This window comes from Nelumbo nucifera, chromosome 8 (genome assembly GCF_055504915.1).
Source record: "Nelumbo nucifera cultivar China Antique chromosome 8, China Antique-T2T, whole genome shotgun sequence".
Classification (NCBI taxonomy): Eukaryota; Viridiplantae; Streptophyta; class Magnoliopsida; order Proteales; family Nelumbonaceae; genus Nelumbo; species Nelumbo nucifera.
The window spans coordinates 44385880-44400979 of NC_142656.1; the positions used below are offsets into that span (position 1 = coordinate 44385880).

Below are 15100 nucleotides of genomic sequence, written 5' to 3' on the forward strand. Positions count from 1 at the left end.
CCAGTTTTGAAACTTAACATCTTCGAACTGCTTTCCATTGTCAGATATCAACACTCAAGGTAGTCCGAAGTGACATACTATGCTTTTCAAGAAGAAATTATGTATGTTGCATGTTGTGATCGTTACCAAGGGTTCGGCTTCCACCCAATTCATAAAATAATATACTGCTACAACCAAGAACCTCATCTGCCCTGTTGCTGGCGGGAAAGGACCAAGGATGTCAATTCCCCACTACGCAAAGGGCCATGGGCTGGTAAGGTATTTCAAATCAGTAGTAGGTTGATGGTGGATATGACATGCCCCTTACACTTGTCACACTTTTTGACGAGCTCGAGTGCATCTGCCTTCATCGTGGGCCAATAATAGTCTTGCCTTAACACTTTCTGTGTGAGAGCTCTGCCCCCCAAGTCTCGCAAGAAGCGCAGATAATGGAGCATGAAAGATCTTCTGTACAGTTGTCCGTATATGAGGATGTACTTAGCTGACTGGCGCTCTACCCATCAAGTCATGTTGCATTCTGCAGGTAGGGTCCCGTGGAGCAAATAACTCAAGTGGATTGATCCAGCTCGGTTCTGCTTGTGATACGGGAGCAACTTCTTCTACCCCCCCCCCAAGAATGTTGGGTCGAGGTAAGTCCTCTATGTACACAGTTCGCATGATGTTGCTGCTCATGCTAGCTAGTTGCGACAAGGCGTCAGCCTCAGCGTTCTCAGACCTCGAAATTTGTCTGATAAACCAGAAGACGAAGTTGCGCAGGATCTCTCTGACTTTGGCCAAGTAAGCTGCCATAGTGGGGTCACGGGCTTCGTACTCACCAATGACTTGATTAACCACTAGTTGTGAGTCGTTGCATACAATGAGGTGTTTTGCTTTCACTTCCCTTGCTAAGGTCAACCCGACGACCAACACTTCATCCAGGGCTCGTCGTCCCAACTCGGTTCCACTTTGACTGGAACTGGTGCCACACTAGTTGACGCTCCCATCGTGTGAGCGAGCTTGGCCAACTCGGGGGTCGTTGTGCTTAATGTGCACTCTGCTACAAAATCGGCCAAGACCTGGGCTTTGACTGCTGGCCGAGGCTTATACCGGATATCGTATTCGCTCAGCTCGATGGACCACTTCGTTAATCTTCCAGAGACCTCGGGCTTGAGCAGAATCTGCCTTAGAGGTTTGTTGGTGAGAACAACAATGGTGTGGGCCTGGAAGTACGGGCGAAGTTTTCGGGCTGCTATAATCAGTGCGTATGCTAGTTTCTCGATCTCCGAATATCTAGTTTCTCCATCCTGCAAAATTTTGCTAACATAGTAAATGGGTCGTTGAACCCGGTCTACTTCTTTGATCAGTTCCAAACTAACCATTTCATCATTTGCAGAGAGGTATAACTTTAACACATCCCCTTCTTCGGGTCGAGTTAAAACTGGGGCGGTACCTAAGTATCTTTTCAGCTCGTCAAAAGCAAGCTGGCATTCTTTAGTCCATTCGAAGTCTTTACTTTTTTTATAGCTTTAAAAAAGGGTAAGCACTGGTCTACCGATTTGGACATGAAGCGGCTCAGGGCGGCTATCCGGCCAGTCAGCCTCTGAACCTCTTTTATTTTCCGGGGTGGCCTCGGTGCCATGTCGGTTGACTATATAGCTTAGAAATTTACCCGAAGTGACTCCGAAGATGCACTTATTTGGATTTAACTTCATGTTATATCTTCGTAAAATTTGAAAAACATCTTTTAAATCATTCAATAAAAAATTTGAAAATTGAGTCTTCACGACCATGTCATCAACATAGCGTTCTACTTTATTGTCGACTAACAGCTCAAAAATCTTATTTACAAGGCGTTGGAATGTTGCCCTAGCAGTTTTCAATCCGAAGGGCATGACCTTGTAACAATATAACACGAGCTCAGTTATGAACGCAGTCTTCTCTTCGTCAGTAGGATCCATCCTAATTTGGTTGTAACTGGAATAGGCATCCAAGAAGCTCAGCAACTCATGCCCTGAGGTCGCGTCCACTATGCGGTCAATCTTGGGTAGCGGGAAGCAATCTTTCGGGCAAGCTCTGTTCAGGTCGGTGTAGTCGACGCACATGTGCCACTTGCCATTGGCTTTTTTCTCCAGAACCGGGTTAGCCACCCAGCTCGTGTAATGGACTTCCCTAATGAAGTCTGTCGCGAAGAGCTTCCCAACCTCTTCATCGACTACCCTCCAATGCTCCAGGGCGAGGTTACGTTTCTTTTGCCTTACTGGCCTGACTAAAGGGTCAGTATTAAGCTTGTGAGTTATGATTTTTGGATCAATTTCGGGCATATCTGCCGCAGACCAAGCAAAAACGTCTAAATTTTCAAGTAAGAAACTTACTAGCTGGGATCGAAGTGGTTCGTTGATCGAGGCACCGATCTGGAGAGTCTTGGCTGGTTCGTCGACAGAAACTGGTATGTGGACCATCTCCTCTTTCAGGGCAGCTCGTTCGTCGATATACTCCACTGGTCGCTCGAGCTCGACATCCTACTATCTTTGCTTTTCCTTTTAGGGCAGCCACGTAGCACTTGCGTGATTCGAGTTGGTCATTTCGCAAAACTCCCACTTCGTAATCAGTTGGGAACTTCATCGCTAAATAGTAAGTGGATACTATTGCATGTAGAACATGCGTGATGGGCCGACCTACTATGGTGTTGTAGGAGGAGGGGGTCGCGACTACCAAGTACGTGTGCTCAAATCGCACGATGTTTGGCCACGTGCCGGCTTCCACGGGTACTGTGATTCAACCAAGAGGTCTGACCTCCTTGCTGTTGAACCCTACCAAAGGAGTATCAGCCGGTTTCAAGTCGCTCGGTTGTAACTGTAGTTTGTCAAAGGTCTCCTTGAAGAGTATATCTACTGAACTGCCTGAGTCTACCAAGATGTGTTTTACCTAGAAGTCATTAATCCTTAGCTTCGCCACTAAGGCATCATCGTGAGGGTACTAGATCTCGCGCGCATCATCCTCAATGAAGTATATCGGTTCTTTGAGCCGAGGTCGCTTTGGCGGGTTCTCCCCTTCATTCTCTAACTCGCGAACCGAGGTCCTCCCAGCTGCTAATGTACATCCGGCGATGATGGACCCGCCAATGATCATATTAATTACCCCGTGGATCAGTCTTTCCTCTGGCAACTGTCGTGGTGGTTGCTCATTCTGCTAGTTGACCTCAGGGCCATTCCTCCTTTGGTCCCCCTGTCGATCTGCTTGTCGGTCTACTTGTCCCCTCTCTTCTCGCAATATGAAGTTCTTCAGGTATTTGCGGTGGATAAGTTCATCAATCTTGTAGCAGAGATTCCTGCAATTCTCCATGCTATGTCCATGATCTCGGTGGAAATGGCAGTAGACATTTGGGTTTCTTGTTGTCGGGTCTCCCCTTAGCCTGAGAGGCCACTTGACGAAGGAGTCCTTAATATCCATTAAGATCTCTCCTCGCTTAGCGTTCAAAGGCGTGTAGCTCGTTCCCTCCATAGGTGGGGTCTTGGAGTGCCGACTTGGCTTGCGGGTGCACGAGAGGGACCGGCTTCTTGACTTGCTTCTTCCCCTGCTCGGGGACTTGCTTTTCTTCCTTTTCTGCCCACCATTACTTGTTCCTTCGTTCTCTCCCTTCCTCTTTTCCGACAGTGGGTTGTCGATCTTTTGGTTGATCTCCTCCTCGGTACCGATGAACTGATCTGCTAACTTGAGAAATTCGGTGACGTCCTTTGGTTTGTTAGCTACTACATGCCACTTAAACTCTTTATGGATGATTCCTTTCTTTGCTGCAGTGAGTCGTACCGTCGGATCGAGGTCCGGTATTTGCAAGCAAATATAGTTGAAGCATTTTATATAGCTTCTGATTGATTCTCCTTCCCTCTGAACCATGTTCAGAAAGCTTTCTTGTAATTTCAGACACTTCTTGATGGTAATGAAGTGCATAGTAAACAGGTCGGCGAATTGGGACCAACTTTTGATGGAGCCCGACGCGAGGTTCCGATAACAAGTTTGGACTACCCCCTTAAACGTAGTGGAGAAGGCCACACATGCAGGACTCATCAGCCCCAGCTAGGTGCATCTGAGACTGGAAAGAGTCCACATGGTCGTTGAAGTCAAACGACTCATCATACTTATCTAACGGAGGCATATTAAAATCTTTTGGCATTGGAGTTGCCAAGAACTCGAGAGACAGAGGGGATGACCGGCAAAGTAGTGGAGGCGCAGTCTTCGTAGCCACCAAACTCACTTATTCCTTTCCTTTGTCTTGCTCTTCTTATTGGCCTGGCTTCGCCAATGGACTGTCTCTGGCCAAGGGGCGGCATGTTTTACGACGCCGCCGCTGCTGCTTCTTCACTGGTTCGGCGTTGGTACTACTAACCTCAGTCTGGTCTGGTATTTTGGCATTATCACGAGGTAGATCCTAGTTCTTTCTCGTTGGATTCTCTTGGTTGTGGGGCTCGAACTGGCTATCACGAGGGACAGAGAGGTCTTGTCTCGAGTTCGCACCTCGAACTCTGAACTGGTTATTATTTGCTCGTGAGCCGTCATTTTCCTGTTGGGAGTACCGAGGCGGATTGGTCCTGTTAGGTTGATTATCCCCGGACCTGTTTCTGAGATTTCCTTGCGATACTGGAGGAGTGTGCTGACCATCTCTCCTCCCACGGGGCGAAACCTGACCCCTGGGAGGAATCGGTACTTGCGAGATCTCTTCACCTTGATGGGGAGATTGGCTGATGTTCTGGTTGGTTCCAGGCCGATTCAGGTTCTGGCCCTGATGGGGCCCTAGGTGCCGAGGTGGAACCAGCCGCTGGTTCGGCTGTAGTGGAGGGAACTGGTGCTGATACTGCTAGTACTGCTGGAACTGTTGGACCTACTGCATCTAGATCTGAATTGCCCGGACGCACTGAACGAGGTCATGGAACTAGGAATGCCCGATTCCGGGGGGAACCACGGATGGCTCAGAGAAAGTCACGCCCACCACTAGGGGAAGTGGGATGCTAACTTGTGTGGTGCATGACGGAACTCCGGACACTGAGTAGAATAGTAAACTGACCGATGCATACCGTAGGACCTTGGGGGAAGGCTGATTGCTGAGCTTGCCCCCCAGTGACGTTCATCTCGATACTTTTTCCGGTGTGGCTGGAAGATGCCATTGGGGTTGAGATTGAGTTTGAAACTGTAAAGAGATAGGGATGACCTTTCGATCGTTTCCCATAGACGGCGCCAATTGATGGTGCACGATCTGGTTACTCCTAGCTGGAAGGCGATCCGAACTCCAATTGGGCAGCGAGCTGGACCGATCTACAAAATAGTGGATGAGAGAACCCGAGGTAGCTAACCCGACAAGGTCGCTCTGATGCTTAAGTCAGTACTTATGCTGTGAATGTGAGCTGAATGCTTGAGAACTTGAGTGCTAGTGAGTAGAATAATCATACGTACCTTTGCTTTGAGGCTTCATGTCTTTATATACTGGAGTAGTCATGGGCCTTACAAAAGATCTCCGAGATCTTCGGGCTGTGCAGATAAGGTTTGTTCCGTTTTTTAAGGAGAGTAGTATGTTGATAAGGTTTATCGTTTTACCTCCGTTTCAGGCAGAGCGAGTCTTATCGTGATCCCGAGAAATTTGGGGCCCGTTGAAGAGGCCTTTGGAGTCGATCATTTGACATTTTGGCTCTTTAGCCCCGAACTACCACTTCGATTCTTTAGTCCCAAATTGGATTGGGTGTCGAATTGCCTCTACACCGAGATGGTTTTTTGAGCCGAGGTGGCTAATACCCGAGCTCCGAATGTTGTGAACTAGGTTCACTTGGCTGAATTATCACCCCTCGCTCAGATCGCGCCTACGTATCCCCTTCTTGCTAGGTTGTGCCAAATCACCCTTCATCATCAACCAAGTACAAGTCGCAACTCATACGGGTGAAAGAACAAAAAATTTCCCCGGAGACGGCCATTTTCTGTGTGGAAAACCTCAAACAACAGGGGTTAATGCCTCAAGGCCCTGACCGAGTAAAATGAACCACAAGTTACCTCGATTAAGCATTTCTCATAGGGCAGAAAACCTAATGGACACACCTATATCTGGATTTGATACGTTAATAATGTGGATTCAAATAAATACTTTATCCATGGAATTCCGATGGGAGCTTAAATGGAATTCACATATTCAATGCCATTAAATATAAAATAATGAATCAGAAATATTGTATATCATTAACAAGAAATGAACTGAAAAGGACTTAAAATGTTGTATAGCATGAAAAAAATACTTTAATATTGTATAGCATATTCATGACTTCAAAATAACTTCTCCTGACTAAAATCCATGACTCTAGCAAACAAGCCAACTATTACAAGCTTATACATTTAAATCCTATCAGATTGGACAAACGGACAAATACCATTTGTAGCTCTAATTTTCTTTTGATAAATCATTTGTAGCTCTAATTTCTTGAATGTGCTTTCTTAATTTCTAGGTATCAGTTCTTGCATCACCACCTATGCTCGGACCCGCCCCCAATAGCAAAGGTGTGTCTTTCCTTTTGCTGGTTGGGTCTCTATCAGCAGCACAGGCTCTCAGTGGAGGTTCAAAAAACTTGCTGGCAACATCAGGTGGGGGTGCATCTTCTCCCGGCAGAACAAGTAAACCTTTCTCTCTGAGAGAGGACGGCTCATTATAACAGGCGTTCCACAGGGAGTCAACAAGCTGTCTTTCCTCCTTGGCTGCCCCAAGGTCATCGGAGGACATGGAGCTGATATCTTTTATCCGATCCTGGAGAATTTGCTTTAGCTTCTCATCATCTTCAGTAAAAACGCTTATGCTTTCACCTTTTCTGTCTTGGGTAAGCTCCAGAAGGCCCCTAAGTGCAGCTTCTCGTACATCAGCATCACCACTTGATGCTAAGTGCATCATCAGACGGGGAAATCCTAATTCTGTAACCACACTGCAATCGGAACTATTTTCGTGTAGAAGGTACTGGATCAGGTTGAGTGCCTTCCTGTAAATGGCTTATTTATTAGAAAACACTGACATTCAGAGAGAAATAAATGAAAAATAAGGTGCTAGTCATGCCAACTGAAGGACAGGCAGCAATAGAGGCAAACTAGCATAAACCGGTTAAAATAAGCAAAAGAAAGGCACTGGATCAGGTTGATACGTCAACCACAAGGCACAGAAGGCAGGCAACAACAAGGAGAAACTAACATAATTTGGTTAAAACAAGCACAAGCTTTTGTAAACAAATTAAATGCAAGTAAGTTCACCTACTTTTCAACAATCATGCAATGAAGATCAAAAAAATGGCTACATAAGACCAATGAAAGAGCAAATAAAAATATCTGGAAAATCTTTGGAAGAAATACCTTTGAAATCTGGCATTTTCTGATCCCAATGCTTCCCTCAGTGCTGCATAACCATTTGCTAGACGAAATGCAGAAATCCCAGGTTTATTGTGTTGTATAAGAGCTGAAAGACCATACAAGAAACAAATTGTAAGCAGCTTGACCAAACTTAATATAGGAGCTGGTAGGCAGGGGGAGAGAGAAAGAGAGAGTACTTACATGATATTGCACCAAGTGCTTTGGTCCGAACAGTTATGTCAGAATCTGAAGTGAAATTATGGAGGAGAGATTCCAGACCATTTGCCTCCATTACAAGTTGCTGACTTCTGGGGTTGTTCTGAACAATGGTGGTTACAACCTCTGCAGCCTTTGCTCGGATGCCAGCATGGGAGTTTTTCAAGTAACCTAGAAGAGGTACTAAACCACCTATTGAATGAAGATCTGCACAACCAACAGAAGATACTAAGCAAGTCCCATTTAACAATATATAGATTTGAATCCTCATTATCACAGGTCATACAATTTTGCATGAGAACAAAAATAAATTAGATGAATGGATTTGGAATCTACATGAGTCAATCATCTAAAACAAAACCATTATCAAATTGTTAATGATTAATGAAAATTAGAAAGATTCCATGAAAACCAAATGTGGTTCTTTCATCAACTTTTCAGTAATTAAACCATATTATAGGGTGAACTTACATATCCAAACCTGAAGAACATCAAATAACATGTATTCATTCCACATGGCTTAAATTGCCCATTAATCTTCCCTTAGTCCCTATTTTTTCACATAAAAAATGAACAGGGAAAGAAAGTATTCTTCCCAATCGAACTGAACTAAACCATAGTCATAGATCATAATCTTGACAGCTGGAGGTGGAGTAAATGAATCATAACAATTAACACATCTGTCCCTCCCCAGACCCCACATTGGTGGGAGCCTCGTGGGCTGCCCTTTTAAACACTTCTATAACAATAAAAAACAAAAGATATCAGATAGAATTGATGAGTGAAAACAAATTTCAGAACCCAGAAAATGATCCAAAAGGATATGGAATAATCAATCCAACAAAGCACAAGTACACCAGCTAAATGGCGGTCACCATATGGTATCAATTTAGAGCATTTGTAGGACTGTAAGGAGTAAGTAATCAGCCAATAACCAATTACTATTTGTTTGAGCTTATGAAAGAAAGGAAGAAACAACAGAACATTTGGAAGCAATTGGTTTGAAGCACAGCTGATGCTTGGAAAAATTGAACAGAACATCTCTTTACTAGTCTCCAACACCCCATCTAGAAGATTTTGAAACTTTGGTTCTCCAACCTTAGCAATGACCAGAGTTCATAGAGGATGTGCATAGTAAAAGCTTTTCATGAGCAGATATCCTATATCTACGTCTTTTTCTACTGCAGGGGGGGGGGTGCCGCTGATCTTCCTTTCTGCAGTTAACACAACATTGCATGGAGACTCATAAAAGACAAGGACAACCAGGTACAGATTAACGGATGAAGGATTTTGTAGCAAGAAAACACACCTGTGCAAGAGAAACATGCTATTGATTCTAATGCTAAATGTTAGTAACCTACTGAACCTAGAAACTAAGTATAGAAGGCCATTTAAGTCCACCAAAATGGAAGATCATAAATAGAGCATGCACACGGCATTGTGCAAAGGACTGGTTCTGGTTCTTTTTTGTTTGCAAAATATGGGCCATGTAAGGCCATCTCAGCAGAGTATGCTGAAGTTTTCGCCATAAGGGTGTGCTGTTCGACTGCTAAAGCCCTGGGCTTCAGAAATGTTTGGTTGGAAGTTACTCACTGAACACTGAAAAGGCTTTATCTTCCTGTTCTTTTTATTGCTCTCCAAAGGTTTGGCCTTTGCTGCAGGACATTTACATTTTACAGTTTAACAGGGCTAAATGTTAGGTTCATCCATGTTAGCCAAAGAAACATTTCGGCTGCCCATGCCCATGCTGCCAAAGCCAAGGCTGCTGATGCAGCCCTTGATAGCTCTTTTGTTGCAGGTGTTTCAGGTTCTCCTGGTTAGGTTGTGTGTTGTTGTTTGGTTCCTATGCTGCTTTGGTTTACTTACCCAAATAAATAAATAATAGAGCATTCACTAATAGTCTAGTGTTGTTTCCCATACTCTCCCACAGCTTCAAGAAATCTTATGTTCCAACTAGACCATATCCAAAAGCAAGAAGTTTTCCAACTTTCCCAACTAGACCAGCTCCAAAAACAAGAAGTACAACTAAATGCAAAAGGTTCCTAGAGCTTGAGGCATGGGCATGTGACTGAATAATGTGAGGCACCACATATGAGGAAAATAATTAAAGAAATGCCTAACATATATAGCAATATGCAAGCAATCTAAACTCAGGAAGAAATAAAATCCTGTTAGCTCAATTGGTTAAAGCTCATAATATTGCCACACCTAACCTTAGAACTTTAATGAAATTCAGATACCCATAAAACACTCTTATCCAATTTCAATAGAATGACTTTTTCATGTTTTAACTTGCTGAATGCCAGGCTAGTCTTTTGTTTTCTACTTCCAATCTATGACTGAAAGCAGATCCTTCTGACATAGATGGGTCTTTCAAGGACCTAGTTTTAGCCTTGTTCATATTTTAAATATGTTTATCTCAATTTCTTCTTCCTTCCCTTGGTCCTCTCTGCTTTTCAAAATAATGTAGTTTTCTTTTCCATCATAGTAAAATTTCATTGACGTTTGTTTTTTGCATGGCATTATAACTTGTATCATTATTTTATACTTTTTCCTTTCTAAAAACAAACCTTTTCCTTTCAATCTATTGGTAGTTTTGAAAAGTCGATTTTAGTCCTCCTAATTCAAACATCATGATTGCAACTCTTATGCTACTTATCTTATTACATAAATAAACAAATAATCTTCAGGTGGAGGGTTCTAGTTCCTTTATTTTGGCAAAAAAAAAAGGGAGCAATTAAAGAAAAATTAAAAATCTGGAAGTTGGAGAACAATTTGAGTTCATAAACAGAAAAGAAAGTCTTATTGAGCATTATTGAATAAATTGATTCAGCAGAAGAGGTAGCTCCCTTATCAGAAGAGTTGAGGCTGAAAAGATCCCAGGCAAAAATCAGCTTTGATGAAATGACCGTTAAGGAAGAGATCAAGTAGAGGCAAAGAACTAAGGTTTCTTGGTTGAAGGAGGGTGACAAGAACACTCGTTTCTTTCATAAAATGGCAAATGCCCAGGCTAGAGTTTCCTCAATCAGCAAGTTGAAATGGGAGGGAAGAATTGGGAAATCAGCTCCAGAAATTAAGGGGGTGGCAACTGCCTTTTATAAGAACCTTTATAGGGAAAATTGGACCTTTAGACCTCTTCCTATGAACCTTCCTTTCAAGCAGTTGAGTGAAAACCAGAAACTTTCACTTGAGAGACCCTTTACGGAGGAGGAAACTAAGGTTGCAATCAGCAAGTTAGAAGATGATAAATCCCCAGGACCAGATGGGCTCACAAACCTTTTCTATGTTAAGTGCTGGGAAATAGTGAAACAAGACTTGATGAATGCCTTCCAGGCTTTCCATTCAAATGCTTCCCTACAAAGAAGTCTTAATGCTACCTTTATTACCCTTATCCCAAAAATTGAAGGGGCAGTGAATATTAAAGATTTCAGGCCAATTAGTCTCCTTCACAGCTTCTACAAAATCTTGGCTAAAGTATTAGCTGAGAGAATGAAAGGGATTTTAGGTAGTGTAATCTCGAACAATCAAAGTGCTTTTGTTCCAAGAAAGCAAATGCTTGACTCAGTTCTTATTGCTAATGAACTTATTGATTCAAGAAGAAGAAAGGGAGTCCCTGGATAGGTCTGTCAATTAGATATTGAAAAGGCTTACATCTTGATTTTGTATGAATTACCTGTTATGGGCCCGCGAAAAGGATCTCGTCACGGGTCGGTCCATGGGGAAAACCTCCTGTTTTCCCTTGTTCCTCCCTTTTCTTGAAGAACCTATCTTGCCGCCCCTAAGGTGATTTGTTCAAGAGATCACCAACTCTCCTTTGCTCTCTTTCTTGACTGAAATTTCCGATGCCTTTATTGAATAATATCAGCTCCTTAAATAGGAGATTACAAGAGATAAGAGTCCTACTTTTAGGAAGACTCCTTGCTAATTAGGAAGACTCCTTACTAATCTATCCTACTGAACTGATAAGATAAGATAAGACTCCCTTAATCTATCCTACTGAACTAATAAGATAAGATAAGACTGAACTGATAAGATAAGATAAGACTCCCTTAATCTATCCTACTGAACTGATAAGATAAGAACTGTATCTAGCTAGAATTAAATAAGATGAGAATCAGCAAATCTTGCTCCCTTTACTGCTGCTGCCGGCGGTGATATGTCTTCCCAATAAAGGCATCCACATCATAACCTCTCCTAAATTCTCAGTCTTGATAAATGGACAATCTGCAGGGTTTTTTGACAATTCAAGGGGATGAGACAAGGTGATCCCCTATCTCCCTTACTTTTTATTTTTTATTTGTATTATGGAAATCCTTTCCCTTTTTTGCAAGAAGGCAACAGATTCTGGTTGTTGGGAAGGCTTTGCAATTTCTCCTGAGAGGGAAAAGGTCAATATTCTCCAGTCTAGTTGGAATTATTACTTGGGATCTTACCATGGTTTGAGGTGGTTCCTGGGCTTAGAGTTAACTTGAACAAAAGTTAGATTAGTCCAGTTGGTCAAATTTCAATTTTAGAAGATTGTGCTGAGGTGATGGCTTGTCAGACTGAGTTCCTTCCTATGAAGTATTTGGGACTTCCATTGGGGGCAAAACGGTCTTCTTCAGTTTGGGATCCAGTCATTGGAAGAATGGAGAAAAAACTAGCTTCCTAGAAAGCAAAATACCTTTCTTTTGGGGGCAGAGTAATTCTAATAAAAAGTACCCTTTTCAATCTTCCCACCTATTTCCTTTCACTTTTCCCTATCCCAAACAAAATAGCAAAAAGATTGGAGCAACTACAGAGGAACTTCCTTTGGAAAGGTTGGGAAGATGAAAAGAAAATACACCTAGTTAAATGGGATCAAGTATGCCTCCCAAAAGAAGAAGGTGGGTTGGGAATAAGGAATCTGAAGAGTTTTAATTCAGCCCTTCTCAGTAAGTGGATCTGGAGATTTGCCTCTGAAAGGAATGCTTGGTGGAGAACCCTTTTGGCTGCAAAATATGGGGTGGACTGGTGGAGTGAGGTAACTGGAGATCTAGGGATCCTCCTCCTAACTGGGGCAGCTCCCTTTGGAAAGGGGTTTCATTCAAGGTGGGCAAAGGGGATAGAATTAAATTTTGGAAGGATTCTTGGTGCTTGGAGGGTCATTTGGCTGATGCCTTTCCCCTCCTATTCCAGTGTGCTACTAACCAAGATTCTTCAATGGCTGAGAACTATAGTTTTTCTGGAGATTCTATTTCTTGGACCCCCCCCCCCTCTTTAGGAGGAACTTATTTGGCTGGGAGCTGGAAGAAATTATGGAACTTCTGGAGAATTTACAGAATCAGAAGATAGATTTATCTTTGGAAGACAAATGGTGCTCGAAGTGGAGCTCTGATGAATGCTTTTCTGTCAAATCTTTAGCTTCCAAATTGTGCAGCTCAGGTGCCACAGGCTTCCCTGCAATTAAGATTTGGAATCCAATAAATCCTTCAAAATCCAACTTTCTGGTGTGGACAATGGCCCTGGACAAATGCCTCTCCAGATCTAATCTTGAGAGGTGTGGTATCCAAATTTGGACTCCTCTTGTGGATTGTGTGGTTCCCTCCCAGAATCTATAGATCACCTCTATCTCCACTGTTCGGTTTCCTCTCTGGTGTGGGAACATTTCCTAAAATCTACGGACATCAGCTGGGTTATGCCAAGGTCGGTCAAGGAGCTGCTATGCTGCTGGGAAGTTAAAGGCTTAAGCAAGAAAGGAAAGTTGGTGTGGAAGACTATCCCTGCAGCTGTCTTGTGGTCCATTTAGACCGAAAGGAACAATAGAACCTTTTGTAATAGAAGTAAAAGTCCTGAAGATTTAGTTCAGAGAGCTGTGGGCAAGCTGTTCTCTTGGGTGTCTGTTACTGAGGAGTTTAGACATCTGAACTTGTCCCCCTTGTTTCAGTTTCAGTCTTGGTGGAGTCTGTAATTTGTGTTGTTCTCAGGCTGTCTTTGAGGCCTGGGTTTTGTTGTATCTTCTCTTTTCTGTTAGAATAAAATTACCTTACCTTTTCAAAAAAAAAAAAACAATCATGTTTACAATGTTTATGACTTATCATGGAAACATAGTTGACACTCCGTGTGTTTTATCTGACTTATTATCTGTTTGTGTCACAGGGGATTTCTGCTAAAAGGTTAATTAAGACAGAAAAAGAAAGAAATAGAACACACATCCATCCTCCATTTCACAAATCCAACATTGGAAAGAGAGAAAAAATAAAAAGATAAATGAGACGAGTGCAGCAAAAGTACCATTAGCCATGTCAATGGATTCAACATGCTCTTGCAGTTCATCTAACATATCTGCCAAGTTGTAAAACGAGTGGTGAGTAAAAAGTGCTAAATAGCAACAACAACAACAAATGTGAATAGCAGTGGAAGTTCAGTAATATGGAATATCAAATGTAGCACCTTCTATGTCTGCTGCAGTAACACCTTGAGACTCCAAGACTTGCTCGGGAGTTTGCATAACAAGAGTTATCTCTTTCATTCGTTTAATAACATCTATGGTCTGTGACTGCATAGCTTCCATGAACCATTTTCGGTCTTCCTCGCTGGCAAACAAGTAAGGCTTATTAGGTGATTATCAAATAGGTCCTCTTACGGGTTAATAGGTATGACCACTATGATGAAAGTAATTACAGCTATGCTTATGAGACAAGTCCAAAAGCAGATATCTCCCATTGACTAATATCATTGTGGGCACGCATAGTATTTAACAGTCCAAACAAAATAAGGGAAAATAAGATATAAGGAAGAAAAAGAAGCGAAAGTTTATAATGCAATCGGTTTATTCTTCAGAGTTCTATTGTAGCAAGGACTTGCAATGCGTTCCTAAGTCTCAGTTTGGAAGGAGTACAAATGCAAATATGTAGAGTGCAAAACCTTATATTTTGTATTATTTTATATGTATTTGCACTGTACATATTTGCATTTGTACTCTTTCGAAACTGAGCCTAAGAGAAAAACTCTTACAGTAAGCAATCTGCATTTTAGCTCTGAGAAAATCGAATAAGCTTCAACTATGACTATGAAACAACGCCAACCCAACTAAAATTGGGGAAAAAAACTCTCCTATCTACAAATTAATTCCAATTTTTGAGAGAAGGAGAGAGACCTCAAATTGCGAGTGGGGCGAGTTCCATCGGAGTGTGCGAGACTCCACTTCAGCAAGCCTTCCCAATTCGGTCCTTCTTTGGCCATTGCTACGAAAAAAAACCCTAGAAAGAGAGACAGTCAGAAAGACAAAGGATGAAAGCCGTTTCGGTTCTTGTAACACGCAATGAAAGCTGCTGCTGCAGCAGAATCAATCACTCGATCTTACGATCCTTCTGGAAGAAGAGAGCGATTAAGGTGTTTGATTTTGTAGCGGAGGACCGGAGGGAGAACTCGGGAAAGATGTGGTGTAGTTGAACCAATAGCCAGCGGCGAGACTCGGTGTTCCATCTCATGGGTCCCATTCTTGCAACTCGGCTGGCCCAACCCAAATTCAGTCCGGCCCAACTTGTGCTTTTGTACAGTGGGCTAAAATTGCGGACCACAG

General features: G+C 42.7%; 1 protein-coding gene across 1 annotated transcript; it reads right to left on the minus strand.

Moving 5' to 3' along the window:
- Positions 1–6125: 6125 nt before the first annotated feature.
- LOC104611382 (hsp70 nucleotide exchange factor FES1-like) lies at positions 6126–14955 on the minus strand. Its single transcript, XM_010278398.3, has 6 exons — positions 14675–14955; positions 13969–14111; positions 13810–13860; positions 7543–7764; positions 7345–7447; positions 6126–6980 (listed from the first exon to the last, which is right to left on the minus strand). The coding sequence occupies exons 1-6, from the start codon at positions 14758–14760 to the stop codon at positions 6455–6457; spliced, it is 1131 nt and encodes a 376-aa protein (XP_010276700.1). The 5' UTR covers positions 14761–14955; the 3' UTR covers positions 6126–6454.
- Between the last annotated feature and the right edge of the window lie 145 nt (positions 14956–15100).